The sequence below is a fragment of the Pituophis catenifer genome, unplaced genomic scaffold (genome assembly GCF_029215685.1).
Source record: "Pituophis catenifer annectens isolate HBS135680 unplaced genomic scaffold, rPitCat1.0.hap2 SCAF_3, whole genome shotgun sequence".
In the NCBI taxonomy this organism is placed as follows: domain Eukaryota; kingdom Metazoa; phylum Chordata; class Lepidosauria; order Squamata; family Colubridae; genus Pituophis; species Pituophis catenifer.
In genome coordinates this window covers 112,150,799-112,173,307 of record NW_027256883.1, presented here as the reverse complement: position 1 = coordinate 112,173,307, position 22,509 = coordinate 112,150,799, and the positions used below count along the sequence as shown (strand labels likewise).

Below are 22,509 nucleotides of genomic sequence, written 5' to 3'. Positions count from 1 at the left end.
GCGCCTCTCCTGGTCCTGGGAAGATACCCGCTGCAGCACACGTCTTCCAAAGGAGGCTTCCGCCGATGCATAAACATCCAACCGGTAATGCCGGATAAATGGAGATGGAGACGTCCAAGTAGCGGCTCGGCAGACCTCCTCGAGTGAAGCTTGGGTAGACCAGGCAGCTGAAGTAGCCGCACTCCTGGTAGAGTAGGCTGTAACACCACGAGGCACTGGCAACGATTGAGCTTCGTAAGCTAAAGAAATGGAAGCCCTGAGCCATCGACCCAAGGTAGTAGAAGAAACCTTTGACCCCATGGACTGGGGTTGGAAAGACACAAAGATAGCCTTGGAGCGACGAAAGGAAGAAGTCCTGGAGATATAAACCTTGAGAGCCCGACGAACATCAAGCTTGTGCCACACCTTCTCCAAGCGATGACGGGGAGAAGGACAGAAGTTGGGAAGAATGATCTCTTGAGAACGATGAAAAGCTGAATTGGTCTTTGGAATAAAAGCTGGATCCAATCACAAAACTACTCGATCAGCATGAATAATACAGAGATCCTGGCGAACTGAGAGGGCAGCCAACTCCGAGATCCTCCTAGCCGAGGTGATAGCTACTAGAAAGGCTGCCTTAAAAGACAAGAACTTCAGCGAGACTTCCCGGAGAGGTTCAAAAGGAGGACCAGTAAGAGCTAACAGAACCTTATTCAGGTCCCAGGTGGGAAACCGATGAACAGTCGGAGGACGTAGATTGGCCACGCCTCTGAGGAATGAACGGATGAGAGGATGAGTGGACACAGACTCAGCGGTGCTGCAGGTGAGGATAGATGAGATGGCAGAGATTTGCCTCCGGAGGGTATTGGGAAAAAGCCCCGATTTGAAGCCATCTTGAAGGAAGCCCAGGATGTCAAGAATGGAAGTAGCAGTAGGAAGGACCTTCTTACGGCGACACCAGGCAGAGAAGGCCATCCAAGTGGCATTGTAAATATGGTTTGTTGATCCTCGACGAGAGGCTGGATCATAGAAATTATTTCCGAAGGCACCCTGGCTGAGGACAGGAGGAACTGCTCAACCTCCAGACGGTCAGCCGGAGCCACTGAGGGTCTGGATGAGCTAGACGGCCCTGCCACAGAGATATTTTGTTGGCCGGGATCTGCCAATGGGGAGCAACAGAGAGAGCCATCAGATCTGCAAACCACGGTTGTCTGGGCCAGAAGGGAGCCAGAAGGATGAGCTCGGCTTGTTCCTGCAACAGCTTCCTGATGACCTTGGAGATGAGGGGAAGAGGTGGGAAAGCATAGAGAAGAAGACCACAAGGCCACAGGCTGATCAAGGCATCCACAGCTTCAGCTCCCGGGACAGGAAATCTCATGTAAAACCTCGGAAGCTGGTGGTTGGATTCGGACGCGAAGAGGTCCACTGCTGGAAGGCCGAAGCGATGCACGATGTCCTGGAACAGAAGTGGATCGAGGCTCCACTCCATCTGGTCCACCACCGAGCGACTGAGAGCGTCCGCCTGAACATTTGCTGACCTTGAGATGTGAGAGGCGTGAATGGATGCCAAGTGACTCTCCACCCACCTGAAGAGATGAGATGCCTCCCTCATGAGAGCCTTGGAGCGGGTCCCTCCTTGCCGGTTGATGTGGGCCTTGGCAGCTACATTGTCTGTTCTGATCAAGACATCCAGACCTCGAAGGAGAGGAGCGAACTTGCGAAGAGCTCGGAAGATGGCTCCGAGCTCCAAGATGTTGATGTGAAGTCCCCTCTCCTGGACCAACCACTGCCCTTGGGCCAGCTGAGACCCCAGGTGAGCCCCCCCCATCCGAAGAGGCTCGCGTCCGTGGTGATGCTCACGCGCTGAGGCACTCTGAACAGGCATCCCTGAGCAAGAGCCGGAGAGGTCCACCATGCCAAGGACCGGAGAACTTGAGGAGTCAAGGGGACTCTGGCCTCTGACGTGCTCCTGCGAGACCGTTGAAACGGAAGTAAAAACCATTGAAGTTCCCGGCTATGAAACCGAGGCCAGGGAGTGATCCCGAAGGCAGAAACCATTTTCCCTAGCAAGTGGGAAAGCCCCAGGAGGGAAAAAGAGCGAGAGGCCTTAACCTGACCTACCAGCTCAACAATGCTGTCCTGACGATCCTGAGAAAGGGAAACCTGCAACCTGACAGAATCAATAACAGCTCCTAAATGCTGAATGCACGTGGAGGGAACTAGGTTGCTTTTAGAACGATTAACCAAAAAACCATGGGATTGCAGGGTCTGAAGAGTGACCTGAATATCCTCATTACCCCTAACCTCAGAACTAGACAAAATAAGAATATCATCTAGATAAAACAAAACTCTAACAGGAAAAGTTCTCATATGGCCCGATAAGGCAGCCATGATCTTTGTAAAGACCCTAGGAGCTGAGGAAAGGCCAAAGGGAAGGGCTCTATACTGATAATGCCTACCCCGATAACAAAAACGGAGGTATTTCCGATGGTCCGGAAAAATGGGCAGATGGAGATAAGCCTCCGTCAAGTCGATGGAAGACAAAAAATCACCTGGACGGATAGAAAGGAGAATGGTCTGGAGGGATTCCATCTTGAACCGACGATAGACTATATATCGGTTCAAGGATTTAAGATCCAATATGGCCCTCCAGCCTCCTGAAGCCTTGGGAACTAGAAACAAACGGGAATAAAATCCCTGGCCAACTTCCCCTAGGGGAACACATTGAACAGCCCTAATCTCCAAAAGATGTTGAATAGCCTCATCTAGCAGAACCCTCTTGGACCTGACATGTGAGACAGGGCACCTGACAAACAAATCAGGAGGAACAGAAGAGAACTCAAGGGTCAACCCAAACCTAATAGTATGTCTAATCCAGGGGTCTGAAACTGAACAATCCCATTGGTCAGCAAAAAATGCTAACCTACCTCCAATTAAGGAGTCAGGGATAGGTAAAGGAGAACTAACGGGATCTGCGAAAGGGACGCCCCCTACCCTCCCCGAAGGGTCTGCGGGGAGGGAAACGGGACCCCTGCCTGACCTGGAAATCCTGCTGTTGTCCGCCCCTGGGCTGAGAGTACCGCTGAGGCCTGGACTGGAAGGAAGAGAAGTCGGAGCGAAAGGAATGGCTTCGAAAGGAACCCTGCTGACGAGGATCAGATCTTCTCGATAAGGCGGGCAGAATCTTGCGATGATCCTTCGTCTCGATGAGGAGTGGATCCAAGGCTGGGCCGAAGAGATTGTTCCCCGAGAGAGGAGCTGATGCCAGTCTCCACTTGTTCCGAACATCTGCCTGCCACTGACGAAGCCACAGAAGCCTACGAGAAGTGACTGAAGCCCCGATAGCCTTAGCTGAAAACCTTGCCGCATTCAGAGTAGCATCAGCAGAGAACTCAACAGCAGCTAGGATCTTGTTGATGTCCTGGTGAGATCGCATATCAGAAGGAGGCAGCCTTTCCTGTAGTTGGCGAAGCCAAAGGATGGAGGCCCTGTTAAAAAAGGAAGCGGCCGAGGAGGCCTGAATGGACCAAGCTGAGGCCTGGTCCTTGACCAAGGAGCGTTCAAACTTCTTATCTTCAGGGCGCAGGAATTCCTCTGACGGACCAGTAAGAGGAGATGCAGAAGAGAGGGCGACAACGGGAGCATCTACAGAAGGAACTTGAAGAATATTAGCAAAATCAGATGCCATATTATAAAATCTTTTATCTAGACCATTGGGAACAGGGCCAGAACTAGGAGAAGACCACTGTCTTTGAACGACATCAGAAAACAGCTTGGGAGCTGGAACGACCTCTGCACGAATGGAAGGTTCCTAAAATAATAATGATGAAGAGGGATGCTGAGAAGAGGATGTAGAAGCCCCTTGAGAGGAAGGAGTAGAAGAAATTCCCAGGCCACTAACATTTTGAGCTTTAAATAAAAGGGATCTGAATAATTGAGGCTTGAAAAGACCAATGAAGGAAGGCTGGTCTGGTTCAAGGCCTTCATCATCCGAGAGATCTTGATCAGGGGCAATTTCCCCCTCAGACAGGGAACCTTGACTTGCATTTTCTGGGGAAGCCACCCTTTCTTCACATAGCACAGGATCAGCAACGACCTGGGCCCTCACAGAACGACTCTGCTGACTCACATAATTGGAGGCCTCAGAAGAGGCCCTTTGCTGAAGGCCTTCAGCAATACCCTGCCTAATTGAAACAGAAATAAGTTCAGCTAGGGCAGGAGTTAAACTCACAGGAGCCTCAGCCCCCTGAATGCTGGATTGGGCTTGAGCCACAGGAAATTCTTGCCTTGGGGGGGCCTGAATAGAAACAATTGGAGATAGAGGCCTAGCAGCAGGAAAAACTGAAGAAGCATCAGCAGCCACATTCTCACCCAGAGTAGACTGATCAGGAGAAAAATCATGTTCAATTTGAATTTGGGAAGAAGGAACAGCCACATTGGAAATGGGGAGGGCAGGAGATTTAGAAGGCCCCACAGAAGGAGATGAAACTCTAGAGGCCTCTGAAGCAGCTTTTTGAAAGGCCTTTTCCATGGCCTTATGCCTCCTGGTCTCTTCTCTTGATGATGCAGCAATATTAGCATTCTTGGAGTGAGTGGATCTAGTAGAAACTCTGGCTGCCTTGGGAGGAACAGGATCCCCTGAGGAACTTTCTTTAGGATCAGAAGAATGGCCCCTTTTTCCTTTGCTTTGGGATTTATTGCTCCTAGCATCAGCCATGTTAGAGCAGAAATTTACTTTTACAGCTCAGAATAAATGCAAAGGATAGAAATCACCCTTAAATGCACCCACAGGGGATAATTGGTGTTTCAGGTAACTCACTGCGCCAGGAGAGAAGCAGAGTAGAATCCAGGAGCCAGGAAGATTACTCAGGAGGCAGGAAATGGCCGCTAGCCAAAGGGCTTAAAAGTGCGGCAAAATTGGGCGCGGAAAAGCCTTCGCGCCAGAAATCTGCAGCCACAATTCTCCAAACAGCGGCAGGAGGCAGGGAAACCTCTCCAAAAGCCTCAAAATCCTCTGAAAGAGCTGCAAATAGTAGCGGCAGTGCAAAACGCACGTGGGTGCTGCTGCGGCGCTGCTCAGGGCCGCCGGAGCGTTTCTAGCGCTCCCCAGCTGATTCCAATTAAGTTTAGCCGCTTTTGAAGAAAACGCCAGCAATCTGAGCAGAAATGAGCAAACTAAGTAGAAATAAGCCAGCAATGGCCAAATAAACTCCCCCACGAAGAGTTAATGAGAGAGAGACACGACTGTCCTCTACCGGACCGAGTCGAAAAACTGGATACAGGAAGAGGCGGGGCTTCTTTTGTTGGTGGACTCGGTCCTAGAGCTACTGGCTAGGTTGTAACCCTTTAGTGACCGGCATTTCCTCCGTGACTGAGAAGCACCTGAGAGCATTATCACAGCTGAAACTCTTGTGCTGCACCAACAATGCAAACAATGTGTAAAATGTGAACACACCAATGGCTAAGAAACCAAAGAGACTTTACTTAATAAATCATCTACCTTGACAATTAAAAACATGAAACGCTAATAAATTTCCATCAACCCCTTAGTAATAAGAGTTGTGTAGGTCAACTTGGGAGTGGATTTCTGCAAGGCAGTCTACATGGATCTGCCTTTGAAGACCATCTGGAAACTGTATCTGGGTAGAATGTGACAGTGCAGGTAGTTACGGGTGCACCTTGGTACTTCCACGTTAACCTTACTCAGGGAGCTGTACAGGCTTCCAGATGGAATTCAAAATGCTGGTCCTAGAAAGCCTTCCATGGCACAGGGCCAAGTTATTTACAAACTGCCTCTCCCTGGTTGTTTCTATATGTCTCACTAGGTCCAACAAAAGAGGCATGCTGTGAGTCCTTTCAATTGAAAATGTCAGCTTATGGGATTTTGGAAGTGTGCCTCTTGCAGTACCTACCTTCTGGAACACTGGATCTGACCCTGCTGGCCTTCTGAAAAGCACTAAATACCTGGATTGTTCCAGGGTTGGGGATTTAGATGGCCTATTGATTGATGTCTAATTATTGTCTTGCTGAGTTTATCCTTGGGATCACTGTTATTTTTTAATTTTTGCTAATGTTTTTATTGTTTTAGTGTGGTATTATCTTCCCAGACTCACATTTCTGAGATTAACTATCACATAAATTATTTAAATATATTATTAAATAGCTAGTAGAGGAGGGGCCCTTGGTGCTTTCTGAATTTGGTTGCTTTCTTGAAGATGTTTCACTACCCAAACTAAGTAACATCATCAGTGCTGATATTACCAGTTTGGGTAATGAAAACAACCAAACTCAGAGAGTATCAAAGATTCCTCATTTCAACTCTGAGCTACAAATATTCTCCTTTATCGGTAGCTAGTAGATCTTCAACAACCTGTTTCACAAGTTCCACCAAATCTTTGACCAACAAACTCTTTGAAACACTATTGAAATCTGGACAGTTGTTACTTTGTTATAACTCATAGAAACATACAGTAGAACCTCTGGTCATGACCATAATTCGTTCCATAACATTGGTCGCAAACCAATTTGGTCGTGACCTGAACCTAATTTTGGAAATTTGGTGCTTACCAAAAAAATGGGGCGGAAGGGGAAATTGGCTGTGGGGAAAAAAAAGTGAATTTTTTGGTCGGAACCCGATTTGGTTGTGGTCAGAAGCGTTCGTGACCAGGGCTTCTACTGTACATGTTTTTTCAAGATGTGGTATATATGAAAGAAAATGTTACTTGGCAATAGTATAAACTGATAATTGGATCCAGGGCACAAACACATACATCCTCCCCCCACCCCTGATTTAGAATAGTATAATGTAATTTCTTGGGGCTGTTCTTGATGATTATTTGGAACTAAAGGAATACCTCTTTTGTTCTCAACAAGAGTTCTTAGGGGATAACCATATTAAATTAAGATTCTATTTAGAGTAGTTTTTAAATACAATCTCTTTTTTTAAAAACTCCTTTTGTTGGTGGACTTCTTTTTGTTGCAGAGTCCTTTCAAATTGGATACACAGGGTATAAACATTCTGAATAAATACAGTCTGGGATTAATACAGTGGGTTGCTATGATCACTGAAACCCCTTCTTGGAAGAATGCTTTGTTGAAAGACTCTTGTAGCTTCTCTGAACTCTATCTATCCTTTTGGAAACACTACTCTGCCGTTGTTCAAATATCCCAAAATCACACTCTTAAAATCTTGCTTCCAGAGTTTTCAGATTTTATGGCTGCAATACTTTCAGTAGGATTTTATAGACTTTTTCAACCATACTATTATACATGCCAAGTTTTAAAGTGCATTGTTATAAATAAGAATACTTTTTTTCTTCAACAATTGGCAATATTATACTTCCATATTACTTTCCACTGTTCTGAAAACTACCACATGACAGCCAAATTCCAGTTGATCAGACATGTCATGCCATTTGAGAAAATATGGCTCCATCTTTAAGATCTGCTGCAACACAGTATGATTATGCAAAAAACAATGCACAGAAACCAAATTTTAAGTAATTTATTTCAGTAGGAAAAAATCCATTTTAAGTTCATACATTAAGCTATCTTGAAACAGCTTATGTAAACACACAGTTCAAACATACACACGTGGTAAAATATTTAAAAAAACTAGGAAAAAAGGACAAGGAACAGCTAAACTGCACATCACTCATAGAGGTCATAGTGCATTTACCTCCATCAAAATAGTGTTTGAGGTCAAATGGAGGAAAATATACTAAAATGGCTTGTGTGTAGCATAATGTAGACTTTGCATGTTTTTACATATGTGAAGTTCTTAAGGATGTGAATAACTATAAATTATGTTATTATTAAGAGATATAAAAAGACAAGATTTCACTAAAATCCCCCTTTTCCACATCTTCTAATACGTTTATGGTAAAGTAAGCCCATTAAATAGTAATAAAAATAAATATTTTTTTCAGGGAAAGAAGGTGCCGATTTGTCCACTGCAAAAAAGAGGCTTTGGACACATTTCATTTTAGATTTTCAATGACACCCGAACTCAAGAAACATGTTGATATGTCTGCAGCTTTGTTTCAGAAAGTTGTGAAAAATCTTAGACTATAATATACTTTCATACTCTTCACTATAGTCTGTGTATGGTCCAGTATCTTTGCAAAAGACTTAACTCTTGCTATTTAAGTTGCATTCAATTATAAATCCTGTTGTTCAGTTCTCCTCTATCATATATGTGGAAAAATTTAACCTAGAGAGCTAATAGTCATGGCCTTCAGAATTTAAATTCAAAATTCAGATATTACACAGTTTAGAAAGAAATATATTAACTCCTCATGTATAACTGATTCTTAAAAAACTGGTTTCTATCTTGCAGTTTCAAAATGGATTTTTACAAAATTAATTAAATGATTCAGTGAAATTTGCACTTCTAGGGCAAGATCTTGCATTGGTGATGATGGTGAGAGGAGGGTCTGAAGGAATACTTGAGGCATCCGTTGCCTAGTCCTGTTGCCTAGGACACATATAGAGGAGTTTATGCAAAAGTGTGAACTGGCTCACAAATGCACAATATATTCATTGTATAAAACCAATGAACTGAAACTTATTCAAATTATGAGGGTTTTTTACTGGGTCTACTAAAAATAAAGCTTGACTTTCAAAACAGAAATAAGCAAAGAAAAATTAAGCTTTTCTACTGGCTGAACAAATCCAGTTATTTAATTGGAGTTTCTGCAAAGCCTAATTTACATGAGTAGTGGAATGCATAGAAATAATACTTGGTGGACTGCCACCTTGGTCTTTCAAACTGGTAATTAAGGCACTGGCAAAAATCTTATACAGATATAAAAGGCTCATCTCATGATGAGCAGGAAATGTTACACTCCTCTGAATGAATATTCTGTTTGTGTCTTATTTTTAAATGTAAATTTTAAGGTTGGATACAGGCCATTTTTAAATGGGAAAAGAGAGTGACTCAAAACTCCCCAAACCTAGGCAGATAGACTTTTCAGAGAAAGTAAAAATGATTCTTTACTTCAAATTTTAGTGTCTTCAAGTTTTCATAAAATATAATATTCCAAATTAGAAAATTAAGATTTAAGAATGCTAACAACTGAAAAAAGCAATACGCATAAAAATATGAGGAAGAAAGATGCAACTTGAGCCACTTGATGCTTGCATAACAAGGAAACCTAATTTGCCACATATTTGGTTGGACACAAAGGTATAGAAATATGCCACAAAATTAGGAAGAAATCCAAAAAGTCCACTTAACCCTATTTGAAAATAGAATGTCTATAACAATATCTAGAGTAAATGTTTATGATTCAAATACAATTTAGATGAACTTTTCATTTCATCTAATATGTTCTGAAAAGCAGCTTCATCCATGTCTTTAGTGTATATAGAAAAGTGTGTGTGGATCATTTGTGCGTGAAGCAGTGCAAGTTACAATTTCATTACAAGGAAAATCATCTCGGCTGAGATTTGACAAAGTAGTCTGACAGTATTATTCAACCAGCTTCATGTGGGCCAACTGAAATCTGAGAAACTGCTATCAACTTTTCAGAATAATGAGTAGTGAGATATTCAGAACCCATGACCCCTGCATTTTATAAAAATGAGAGGAAATTAGAAAGTTGATTAACTAAGGCTCAGTTGGGCATATGCAATAGAGATTCTTCATTTACAGTATGCAAGATGAAAAAGCACTGTCTGTGTGTGTGTGTGTGTGTGTGTGTGTGTGTGTGTGCATGTGTGTGCATGTATGAAATGAAGACATATAAGGCATTCTACAGTTGAACCGACCAGATTAGTGTTTCTTGTAACAGATCTTGCCTTTTAGAATTAAACATTTCTTGCAACTTGATTTGTATTTAGATGAAATATTAAAATATATTTTAGTGAAATATGTCTTTATATACCAAAAATCCAGTGTTTTTTGTTATAGTAAAAGTGGAACGTTCTATTTTCTATTAATTATTATAAAAACAATCCCTGATAGTATTAGCTCAATTATTTAGAAGAAACTTCTACTACCAAGCAAAATGCTTCATTCATACTCAAACAGCATTTAGATTTTCTGATGCATATTTTAATTATTATTAAAGCATATTATTAATAGTATGAACTGTAAAATTTTACATTACTGAGATTTAACTGATGAATGAAGCAAATTGTTAGAAATTAAATAGATCTTTTTACAAGTGCAACCTTTAAAACTACCATAAAATCTGGAATGGTTCAAGGTTTGAAAGTTATTTTCAAATAGATTAAATCAAAACAAATAAATACAAAAACTGCAAAATGTGTATGAGAAAGCCAAAAGCTGTAAAAGTATGATACTCCTATTTGCTATTTACAGGAAATAGGCTAAGTAAAGCTTTTAAACAGATGTATTTATATTTAAGTTGAAATTTTTACTACTTTTTGCTGTTTTTAGTATTTAGTCTATTGGGCAAAAACAAGTTTCCAACCTGGTTTTGAGCTGATACATGTGCCTACTTTTGTGTGTGTGCTCCCTTTCCAAACCATCCATTTTCTTTTGAGAAACATTTTGACGTAATGAATTAGTTGTGACAATATTATATAAGTTTCAAAAATGATGTATCTCAGAAAATGTGTATGATGTTCAGTGATCTGAATCAAATATTATAAATGTTCAAAAGTACTCATTCCACATGCTAAAGCTAACTATATTAGACATCATATGAAAAACTGGCATGAGTTGACCTTTTCTCTTTCAAAACTCTATACCTAATTAAGTTGTCATTTGCAGTTGCATCTTTCTACTCATAAGAATGGTGATCAATTGTATAAGTCTATCTACACAATTCTTTTTCTTCCGCACTTTTTTAGAACAAATTCCACAGGATTCCATTCCACAACATTAAAAAATGGGATGCTTTTTTTAAACTCTGAAAAGTGGAAATTAAATTGTGCAAACTCTATATAGTAATACTGCTGGCTATAAAGATGTTCCCATGAAACATCCTGTGTCATTTATTGGCAGATGTGTAAACTAAGCAAGTCAAGAACATGCAGGTCTCCTTTTATAACAAATACCACTAGAAGGTCAGAACTGAGTATTAATTCCCCAAGAATCCAAAATTTAAATATGAACTTTTTGGCAGGAACAAAGAAACAAATTTTAAAAGTGGATAATTTTAATGTCCCCATTTTTTTTTCATTGTACTTTGCATAAAAGTTTTATGTCAACCTTATTATTTCCTTCTGTGGACAGCTGCCATGTCTGCCTATCCTACTAGCAGGAAAAAGCCTTTTAGAAAACATATCCTTTAGACACATGAACCAATGACATTCTACACACATATGAATTTGAGTTACTCTTTATAATTTCAGTCTATATATATATATATATATATATATATATGTAGCTCTTTGGTTATTCGGGTCTTCTCCCACGTAAAATTGGAAGTGTCTTGGCGACGTTTCGACGAAGTCTCATTCGTCATCTTCAGGCTGGTGTTCTCGGCTTCGTGCACGAAGCCGAGAACACCAGCCTGAAGATGACGAATGAGACTTCGTCGAAACGTCGCCAAGACACTTCCAATTTTACGTGGGAGAAGACCCGAATAACCAAAGAGCTACATACAAACACCCGCGAAAACCTGAGAAAACATATATATATATATATATATTTATATATATATTCATATTCTTATTAATTGGGCTATAGCACTGAAGCACTGATTCCAACTGACTTTGTTTTCTTGTGATCAAAATTATTACCATGTGAAGGCTCTGAAATTGTCTAGTTCAAAGTATCATGCTATCATAGTAACAAAGACAAATTTCAGAGCATGAGTTTCTTTACAAATTATCTCATGTGGTGGTAGGCTGTTTTTTAAAAGAAATATGTGAAATGACAACCTATCTTTTCTTATACTAAACTAAACCTACTTGTAATTAATCCCACCAGTGGCTTATCTTTTTACTTGCAGATTTTTCTGATTTTGTAGGTGGTGACTTTTGCAAACTATACACAAATAAATTTATGCTACAGAGATATGGTTTCCAGCTCTGATATAACAGAAATGAAAAATTTCTAATCCCAATCATGTGCTTCTTCTACAAAAAGGAAAATATAAGGTTTTCATCTGTAAAACAATATTTAATAGGCAGCAATAAAGATTTTCAGGGGTAAACTTGCTTGTGGAAAAGCATACAATGTGTATGTAAACTGTTTCTTGGAGAAATGAGGGTGTTATGTCTGAAAATATGTTGAGATTAAATTCTCAGTTCTGACCTCCTGATGTTTCCCAGAGCTTCCTTGAAACCAAGGAACCAACCAAGATCTTTCTCTCTCTCTCTCTCTCAAAAAAAGAATGAATATATTGGCTGTTGGGTCACTTGCAGAAAAGAAAAACCTCATGTAGTATCAAATTCTGCAAAGTCAGTGCTTTATAAAAAGAAGATAAATTTGCATATATTACAGTTGTTACATTCTAAGCTAAACTAATTATACCGTGTCCCCAATTAGCTGAGCACAAGAGCTAATACAGAGGGACACAGATATAAGCTGCATATTTTTCAAGAAAACACAGGCTATCCCCTTGCACAAACACCCCTTGAAACACCCTTAAGTTTCAGATATACTCCTTTTACAACAAGAAAAGCTGCAAAAAGCAGGGCTTTAAAATTAAAATGTAACAAAGTAAACACAAATACAAACTAGCTACAACCTACTTAACCTAAGCACAGCACCATCAGAGGTTTTACACACACACACACACACACACAAATTTGGTGTTTCATGTTGGATAACCTTTCATTCTTTAAGGCAGTGGTTTCCACAAGTCAGTTCAGAGAATATTGAATAGCAGCAAGCCTCACGGTAGTTCATGTCACATTCCATTCCCTGAAATCTTAGTGCTTTTATTCAGAACTTCCTAGTCAGAAGTATAGCTGGCATGCCTTCAACAGGACTTCTCAAACCATGAAATAGCATTCAAAAGTGGATGAAGCAAATTCTTGGATCAAATTCTGCAGTAGCTGGTCACTCAAAAGTCATTAAATTGGCAGGAACCTATTAACAGAAGAAATAATTTTGTAAAGAAAATTAGAGGTATAACTTAGGTTCAAGTTTAGAAATAAAATCCTAGTTTCCTGTTATGCAATCAAATAGAGACAAAATTGAGATTCATATGCTGCTTCCAAATGCACTAAATTTATAGAAATACACTTTTTTCACGAATAGCTTGAGAATTAGGCAAGATCGGTAACTAACCTTTGGTTCTTGCTTATTTTCAAACTGCTCTTTTAAAAACAAATTATAGTTCTCATAGTTAAAACCAAAAACAGATGCTTCCAATCTCTTTCCATTAGTACACAAAAGAGGGGAGGTGAATGAGAGAACCCTTGAATGAAGACCTAATGGTTCTTATTTTGTTTGTCATAAAACTATACTCAAATTGCTCTTCAAAGGCTCCTCAGCCAGGCTATGGAAGAAATCAAGCCACAGAATTCAATCCTGGACTTGATATTCAGGAACATTTTTTTATTATCATCCGGAAGATCATTAAACTGGAGGGAATATTTCAGATGTAAATTTGGGAGATTAAGGAGTCAAACTGAAAATAATAAATGGAAATGTAACATTCCTTTCAAAAATAAAATGTACATATATGTATAGGATAGAGAATACTTGGCAATAGTATATGCAAAAAGGGAATTTTGCGAATTAAGTAGATCACAAGTTGAATGCTAGGAGATGATGTGGCTGCAAAAAAGGAAATATAATCTTAGGCTGCATCAATATAGTAAGGTTATTTCCAAAGAGTAGGATATTATAGTTCTATTCTGTTCCATTCTAATCAGATAATTATACCCAATGTTTAGTTACGGACTTTCTGTTTAAATAAGGAAAGCTTTCAGAGAAAGGCAGCAAAAATCAGTAGACTGGAAACTACGTTAAGGAGAGACTGAGATAACTTGATAGTTTTACTGTTAAGAGAATATTAGGGGGATATAATAAACTCAGGTATTTTAGGATATTTCACATAATGGGGGGGGGGAAATCCACTAAGGTCAGAGCCGAGCCTGGCACGGGGCAACGGTTTGGAGGGTGCAGGACGAGGGATTGGGGAGGGGATGGAGGGCTATACCAATGAGGGGTGTACCATCAGCACGGTGGATGGGACGGGCAGATATGGCGGGAGCAGGAGACCAGATCACATGTCGGGGGTGCGCACTCGCTGTTTGAGAGCTATTGCGCGCCCCGGTCTCCAAGGCTCCCCTCGGATACTAGGTGGCTCAGATACTCAGGACCTGGGCCTTCGGCTGATGCTGTGCAATGCCAGGTCCGTGGTAAATAAGGCCCCCCTCATTCACGATCTTATACAGGAGGGGGGAGCGGACCTGGCGGGTATTACGGAGACCTGGTTGGGCCCGGAGGGAGGGGTCCCTCTGGTTGAGATGTGCCCACCAGGCTTCAGAGCATTCCATCAGCCGAGGGCCCAGGGGAGGGGCAGGGGGTGGCGGTTATTATTAACGAAGGTCTTAGTCCGAGGGAGACCACTGTGCCACAGATTGCCGGATGTGAATCCCTCTTTGTGAGATTGGATCATGGGGTTCAGATGGGCTTGTTGCTTGCATACCTGGCTCCCTGCCGCGCGGCAATGGCCCTGCCCGAGCTCCTCGACGTGATAGCCATGGTGGCAGTTGATACACCCAGGCTTATGGTCATGGGTGATTTCAACTTGCCGTCCATCGGTGAAACGTCTGAGACGGCTCGGGAGTTCATGGCTTCCATGACGGCCATGGACGTGACCCAACTAGTTCATGGCCCCACCCACAGGGGGACACACACTCTGGACTTGATTTTTGTCTCTGGCCAGTGGTTGAGTGATCTTATTATAGGGGATATAGACAAGGAACCCTTGTCATGGTCAGATCACTCGCTCCTTCGCCTGGACCTTCGAACCGCTACACCCTGCCGCAGGGAGGCGGAGCCAATAAGATGGGTCCGCCCCAGGCGCCTGATGGATCCTGATAGGTTCCAGATGGAGCTTGGGCCATTTCCTGAGGATCTAGCACATGACTCGGCTGAGGACCTGGTAGCCGCCTGGGATCGGGCGGCTGGTGGGGCCTTGGACCGAGTCGTGCCTTTGCGGCCTCTGACCCGGTGCCGATCCCGCGCAGCTCCTTGGTTTACTGAGGAACTGAGGGAAATGAAGCGCCGGAAAAGACGCCTGGAGAGCGGTTGGAGGGCCAGTCTCGCTGAATCTGATCGAACACTGGTAAGGTCGCATATTAAGACCTACCTAGTGGCGATAAAGACGGCAAAGTTTAATTACTTTTCCGCCTCTATTGCGTCATCAGGGAATCGTCCGGCTGCCCTGTTTAGGGTGACCCGCTCCCTGCTCCATCCGGGAGTGCGGGAGGATCCCCTGGAAGGCAGGGTGGAGGATTTCGGACAATACCTGTATGACAAAATCGCTCAGATCCAGGGGGATTTGGACTCTGACTGGGTAGATCAGGGCAGGGTGACAAGGAATAGTCTTGAGAATGTTATCTGGGAGGAGTTTGATGCTGTGACTCCCGATGATGTGGACAGGATTTTGGGGAGACTTAGTACGGCCACATGTTTACTGGACCCGTGTCCCTCCTGGTTGGTACTGGCTTCCCGGGAGGTTACACGAGGCTGGCTCCAGGGTGTTATCAACGCTTCGTTGAGTGAGGGTTACTTCCCCGCTGCCTTGAAAGAGGCAGTGGTGAGGCCTCTCCTCAAGAAGCCGTCCCTGGATCCGGCAATATTGGCCAACTATCGTCCTGTCTCCAATCTTCGCTTCATGGCGAAGGTTGTTGAGAGTGTGGTCGCGCAACAGTTTCCACAATTCCTGGAGGAAACATCTTATCTAGATCCGTTCCAGTCGGGTTTCAGGTCTGGGCACAGCACGGAAACGGCATTGGTCGCGTTGGTTGATGATCTCTGGAGGGCTCGGGACAGGGGTTGCTCCTCTGTTCTGGTCCTGTTAGACCTCTCAGTGGCTTTTGATACCATCGACCATGGTATCATGCTGCACCGGCTGGAAGAGTTGGGGATGGGGGGCACTGTATTGCGGTGGTTCTCCTCCTTTCTCTCCGACCGGTCGCAGTTTGTGTTGGCAGGGGGACAGAGGTTGACCTCGAGGCCTCTCGTCTGTGGAGTGCCGCAGGGATCGGTCCTCTCGCCCCTTCTGTTCAACATTTATGTGAAGCCGCTGGGCGAGATCATCCGTGGCTTCGGGGTGAGATACCATCAGTACGCTGATGACACCCAGCTGTACATCTCCACCCCAGGCCACCCCAATGATGCCCTTGATGTGACGTCTCAGTGCCTGGAGGCTGTGCGGATCTGGATGGGGAGGAACAGGCTCAAGCTCAACCCTTCCAAGACTGAGTGGCTGTGGCTCCCGGCATCCCGATATAGTCAGTTGACTCCATCACTGACTATTGGGGGCGAGTCCTTGGCCCCCACAGAAACGGCTCGCAATCTGGGAGTCCTCCTGGATATGCAGCTGTCCTTGGAGAAACATCTGACGGCTGTAACCAGGGGGACCTTTTATCAGGTTCGCCTGATTCGCCAGTTGCGGCCCTTTCTTGATCGGGATTCCCTGTGCACAGTCACTCACGCCCTCGTCACCTCTCGTCTTGACTACTGCAACACTCTCTACATGGGGCTCCCCTTGAGGGGCACCCGGAGGCTCCAGCTGGTCCAGAACGCAGCAGCGCGGGTAGTGATGGGAGCAGCATGGCGCTCCCATGTAACACTGCTCCTGCACGAGCTGCACTGGCTCCCGGTGGTCTTCCGGGTGCGCTTCAAGGTGTTGGTTATCACCTTTAAAGCGCTCCATGGCATAGGGCCTAGCTATCTTCGAGAACGCCTGCTGCTACCGACGACCTCCCAGCGACCCGTGCGCTCCCACAGAGAGGGCCTCCTCAGGGTGCCATCAGCCAAACAATGTAGGCTGGTGACCCCCAGGGGGAGAGCCTTCTCTGTGGGGGCACCTACCCTCTGGAATCAGCTGCCCCCAGAGATAAGGAGAATCCAAGACCTCAGTGCCTTCCGCCGTGCCCTTAAAACCCACTTTTTCCAGCAAGCCGGGCTGGCTTAGGAATAAATTTTTTTAAATTTTTAGATGTTTAATTGGTTTGTGGTTTTTTAAATTTTGGGCCAAATTTATATAGATTTTAATTGTTTTTAATATTTGTATTTCATGTTTTTAATTCTGGCTGTGCACCGCCCTGAGTCCTCAGGGAGAAGGGCGGTATATAAATTGAAAAATAAAATAAAATAAAATAAATAAATAAAGTCATAGCCTGTTATCCATCATGCCATTATTCAGGTCACAAGACAGCTATTTTAAATTACAGGAAGGCAGACTCTAGTTGAACGTTAGGAAAATATTCCTGATAATAAGGGCAATTCAAAAGTGGGAAGAGTTATCCATGGAGGTAATAGATTCCCTTTTACTGGATGTATTTAGGCAGAAGCTGGATATTTCTGTTGGGAAAGATTTTGTTTGGAGTCCTACAATTATGCTTCTTTTAATTAAGACAGTAAAAGAGGCAATCAGGTCAATATGATTTCAGAAACTGCTCCAGCTGCATCATCCTATCCATCCTGCACAGAACTATTATTATCAAATATTCTGTGGAAGAGATCTCCAAAAAGAGAGTCCAAAGCTTGCTCCATTTGGACTATTCTATTCCCCACAGAGCCATTTGTCACAATGGAAATTATTATTATTTATTTATTAGGTATCTGAATCTTCCCAGACTTTAGGTGGCTTATAACAATTAAAAATTAAAACACTGATAATGGAATATAAATATGAAACATTCACCTCACTAGATACAATGAATATACAAAATAAATGTAAATGGAATTAACCTATTAAACGTCAAACAGCTTCCAAAAAGGCTGATTTTAATAAACTTTTGGAAGCCATCAACAAAATAGTCAACTAGACTAAAAAGCACCTTTGGGTTAGCCATGATCTGGATCAGGGGTGTCAAACTGGCACCCTGGATGTATCATGCGCAAGCCACACCCACTCCAGCTCTGCAAAGGCAAAAAAGTCACAATATGTCATGTGATGTTATGTGACGCAATAGAGTTTGACATCTGTGATCTGGATGATTGAGAATCTCCAAAGACAACAATATAGTCAGTTTTCTTTCCAGGGGACAGCTGTCATGGCTAAAAAATATTATGGATTCATTTTTTGGGGAGGGAGAGGAAGAGGACAGATTTATCTACCCTCACTTCACTTTAGAGATGTCCATTTCAGATTGAAGAAGGTGATCCTGAAAGTATCTACATGCAAGTTTGTAAGTTAAAGCACACAATTTGAATTGCACTTGGAAACCTATTGTAGCCAACCTAAGGCTTGTGATGTAGATGTAATTTGCCTGTAGCAAATGAGTGCCAACAACTGCAGTTTCTGGGTCCTCTAAAGATGGCCCACATAGAAGAGACTGTAAAACTCTAAATGAGTGTTCATAAGAGCATGTTATTTTAGCTAGATTCTACTGCTTCAGCACATAACCAAAGTGGGCAAAGGCCAACAGCCTCTATCTGTAAATCTAGCAGTAGCCAAGAGGAACTCCAAGTCGAGTGCTTCTCCCTCTAGAGACAACTCTAGAGCAAAAAGAGAAATGCAATGAATAAATAGCAACTTTGTCTTGCATGGATTCAACTATAATCTGTTTTGTTTCCACCCAATTCCAAACATGTTCCAGGAGTTAGATGAAGTGGGATCCCTTGATGAGCCCAGGGTAGCAATATAAATCTCAGTATCATCAGCATATAGATGTTACTGTACCACAAACGAATGAATGATCTCTTCCAGGAGTTTCATATACATGTTGAAGGGGAGAGCCCATTGAACTTTGCTGTATCCCATGTAAGCAATCACTGGATTGACCTTTCTTCCTCCTCAATCATTGATTAGAACTATCTATTCAGGAAAGATAAGAATCTGAAACAATGCCTCCAATCCCCCACCCCCTTTACAGGTAGTCTAGAATACTATAGGTTGATAGTATCAAAGCCTGCTAAGAAACTAAAGGACCAAGAGGTGAGTGGTCACTCATCTAGTCCCCAACAAGGTAATAAATTACAATGACTAATATACGTATCTTGGATTTAAACTGAAACTGAAAGAGTCCTAGAAGCCGCTTCTAAGACATTTGGCAGCTGAATTCCCACCATTCAACAGTCTTCCCTCAAAAGGGAAGGATGGAGACAGGATGATAGATGTAAAACACAGCTGAATCCAAACAGAGATTCTTAAGGAAGCAGTGTGCAATTGCTTGCTAATCCAAAAGAACCCTCAACCCAGCCCTACCACCATTGAGCTGGGACAGAGTAATACAACAATACACACATTTTTTGTATCTTGTGAGGAACCACTTTATATTCAGGTCTTAATGGCAACTAAAGCATCGCTTCATAATTCTTGCTCTCTCACCTGTTGTCTGTTGCTTTGGCAAGCAGCACTCAGATGCTTGAACCACAGCATTGCATTCATTCTGTTACCAGCTTGAAACTTGTATGAATTCCCTGAATGACAAAATGAAGAATTTTCCATTAAAAATTAAAACCATCTCGTACTGTCAATTAAACACTAAAACAAAACCACTAGTGTGTGGAATTCAATCATATGCTTCCACTGACAGAATTTATTGGTTATTTTCACCTGAACACTGTCAAAGTCCCCTTGGCAGAGTCCCCTAACTTTCTGGAGCAAATCTTGTAGCCATTTCTTTGACCTATCATACAAATATATATATCTAGCAACAGGCACTACCAGTATTTTTAATATATGATAAAATATGTACTCATAAAGCCAATCAAGATTTTTTTCTGAGAGAGAAGCAGGGGTGAAATGCTCCCGGTTTGGACCGGATTGCGCGATCCGGTAGCGATGGCGGCGGGTGGTTTGGAGAACTGGTAGCAAAAATCCCTGCCCCCCTCCCCTCTGCATGCCCAGCTGAACTGCGCGATCATCAGAGGCTTTTTTAAAAATACTTTTAAAAGCATTTTTTCTTCGGCCGAAAAAATGCTTTTAAAAGTAAAAAAAAAAAAAAGCTTCTGATGATCGTGTGGCTCAGCTGGGATCATCAGACCCTTTTAAAAGCATTTTTTCTACAACCTCTTTGGCCAAAGAGGTTGTAAAAAAATGCTTTTAAAAGGCTCTGACTATCAGGCAACTCAGCTGGGATCGTCAGAGCCTTTTAAAAGCATTTTTTTAAACAACTTCTTCAGCCGAAGAGGTTGTAGAAAAAATGCTTTTAAAAGTAAAAAAAAAAAAAAAAAAGTTGGCCACGCCCACCCAGTCACATTACTCCCTCCCACCAAGCCACACCCACAGAACTGGTAGTAACAAATTTTACATTTCACCACTGGAGAAAAGTATAGAATTTTAAACATATGTCCAATATTTGTTTCATGGAATGAGCCTAGAAGATTTATTTTATTTGTACAATTTTATTTGCAGTATAAAGTCATCTCCATCACAAATTATTCACTTATAAGATAACTTCTCACTTATCTGCTAAGAAGGCAAAATCCACCTAAGACTCATCTTCCTGGCATATAAAGTTTCTGAGCTGCTATAATAATATTCCAGGCCAGCATTTTTCCATTTTGACCATTTAGGTCAGATGGCTTATTAAACTAAAAACTAACCTCACACTGCTTACATTCTGAATTCCTTTCACCACAACTATGGGGGACTTAAGATAGATGTTTCTTTTCAAAGAAGGTAATTTGATTAAAACATTGAAATGACTTTCCAGCAACAGATTAATAAATATCTATTAATGGTTAATGTAATTCTTTTTAGTCCCATCTTCACGAATTAGAGCCCCATTCACTTTGCTACATCACAGCTCAATAATACAATTAAACCCTGAAGGATTTTGTATTACACTAATATAACTACAGGAATCCTTGATTTATGATAAAAAATGGGACTGAAATTTCCTTTGTAATTCATGGTGGTTGTAATGGAATGATTTTGTGACAATTTTTATGGTGGACATTAAGCAAATCACAGTGATTGAATGAATCACATAGGCGTTTTTAGTTGGCAACAAAGGACACAAATAATGATCACATATTTGCAGGATGTTGCAACTGGTCGTACACATGAGCAGGATGTGAGCCGGATGTCAAGTGTCCGAATTGCAATCATGTAACAGTGGGGGTGCTGCGACAGTTATAAGTGCAAATAAATGTTATAAGTCATTTTTTTCAGAAGCTGTGATAATTTTGAACTATCTTAAAATGAAAATTGAAGACTATAACTGATTTAACAAATAATCGCAGGGAAATTTTCTTTTAACAGTTAATAACAACCACTGATGTCCAATAACAGGTAAGAGGTATCCTTTAAATGCCAAATGATTGTTCAAGCTACAAATGAAAAATCCAGACAATATTCATTGTTCCTCTTCAAAACTGAATTTAGTATTATTAGTAAAATGGGTTAATACTGAATTTCAATTTGGAGGAGAGCATTGAATACTTTCTGGACTGATTTGCTGAACAGACTTTGACCATTTGGGGGGCAAAATCTGCTAATGTCCAATTTGGACGAAGGTGAATACTGCAGTGTTTTTTATTTCTAAAAACAATTAAATCAAGAATTTACTACTAGTAACTAATGTTACTGACCTTTTTCAGAATCTGTGAGTAAGAAAAGATCCGGATGATCTGGATCATCAGCCATCATAACCATCCAACCCACTACTGACACATTCTTACTTGGTGTAGATTTGAACTAAGAGTAGGAGTGGGGGGAACATCAATGAAAAGAAAATAAGAACAAAAAGGGTACAGCAATATTTGCATTAAAAATAATGGCTGCAACAAAAAGAGCAGAATTGACCTGCTGGCTTTTGTAATACAAAACAGATTAAGTAAACTCAAAAGGGATACACTATTTTATATATCCCAGAGTTAATGTGGGACTTGATCCACAAACAGGGGTGTCACATAAGCAAGTTTTATGTCAATTATGGAAAAACCTTTTCTCTTTGAATCTCCTTATCTAGGCAGAAAGTTGCTATTTTTCCATGCACAGAAAAATGGAACTGAATTTATAAAGCTTCTTGTACAGATTCTAGATATGGACCTTTCTGCAGCAATAACAGCAGGAATTTGGAATTAGTTTTAAAAATTGCTACAACTTGCTTGCAGCAAAGCTCAAAGTTAAAACAGAGGAAGCAAATGAATGACATATTTTGACAATATGAAGTTTATAGAACGATGGTAGCTCAGAGCTGCAAAATATGCAGCATTCACACTGAAAGGCTGAAAAAAATCCTTCTGCCAAAAACTATCCCTCTCAGCTAAAAGCAAGAATACAGTACACACATGTTTTCTCTCTGTAGCCTTCAAAGACTTTGCAGCATAGTAGAAAAGCTGTGTTCCACATAGAGCCACCCAGTATTTGGTCCAAGAAGCTACCTATATGATTAGAAAATCACACGGTTAATAAATTCAAAATGTATCTTCCATTGTATCTTAATTTTGTATATATTTAACTCCTA

The 22,509-nt window shown here is 41.8% G+C and overlaps 1 protein-coding gene across 2 annotated transcripts in view; it reads right to left on the bottom strand.

Moving 5' to 3' along the window:
• Window positions 1-11,703: 11,703 nt before the first annotated feature.
• RALGPS2 (Ral GEF with PH domain and SH3 binding motif 2) overlaps window positions 11,704-22,509 on the bottom strand; it is an 86,706-nt gene continuing 75,900 nt past the window's right edge. For both annotated transcript variants that reach the window (XM_070939244.1, XM_070939245.1), the window contains 4 exons: window positions 22,334-22,426; window positions 21,632-21,737; window positions 19,422-19,513; window positions 11,704-12,991 (listed from right to left, as the gene is read on the bottom strand). In XM_070939244.1, coding sequence (XP_070795345.1) covers window positions 12,962-12,991; window positions 19,422-19,513; window positions 21,632-21,737; window positions 22,334-22,426 — 321 coding nt within the window. In that variant the 3' untranslated portion in view covers window positions 11,704-12,961. The remainder of the gene's footprint in view (window positions 12,992-19,421; window positions 19,514-21,631; window positions 21,738-22,333; window positions 22,427-22,509) is intronic.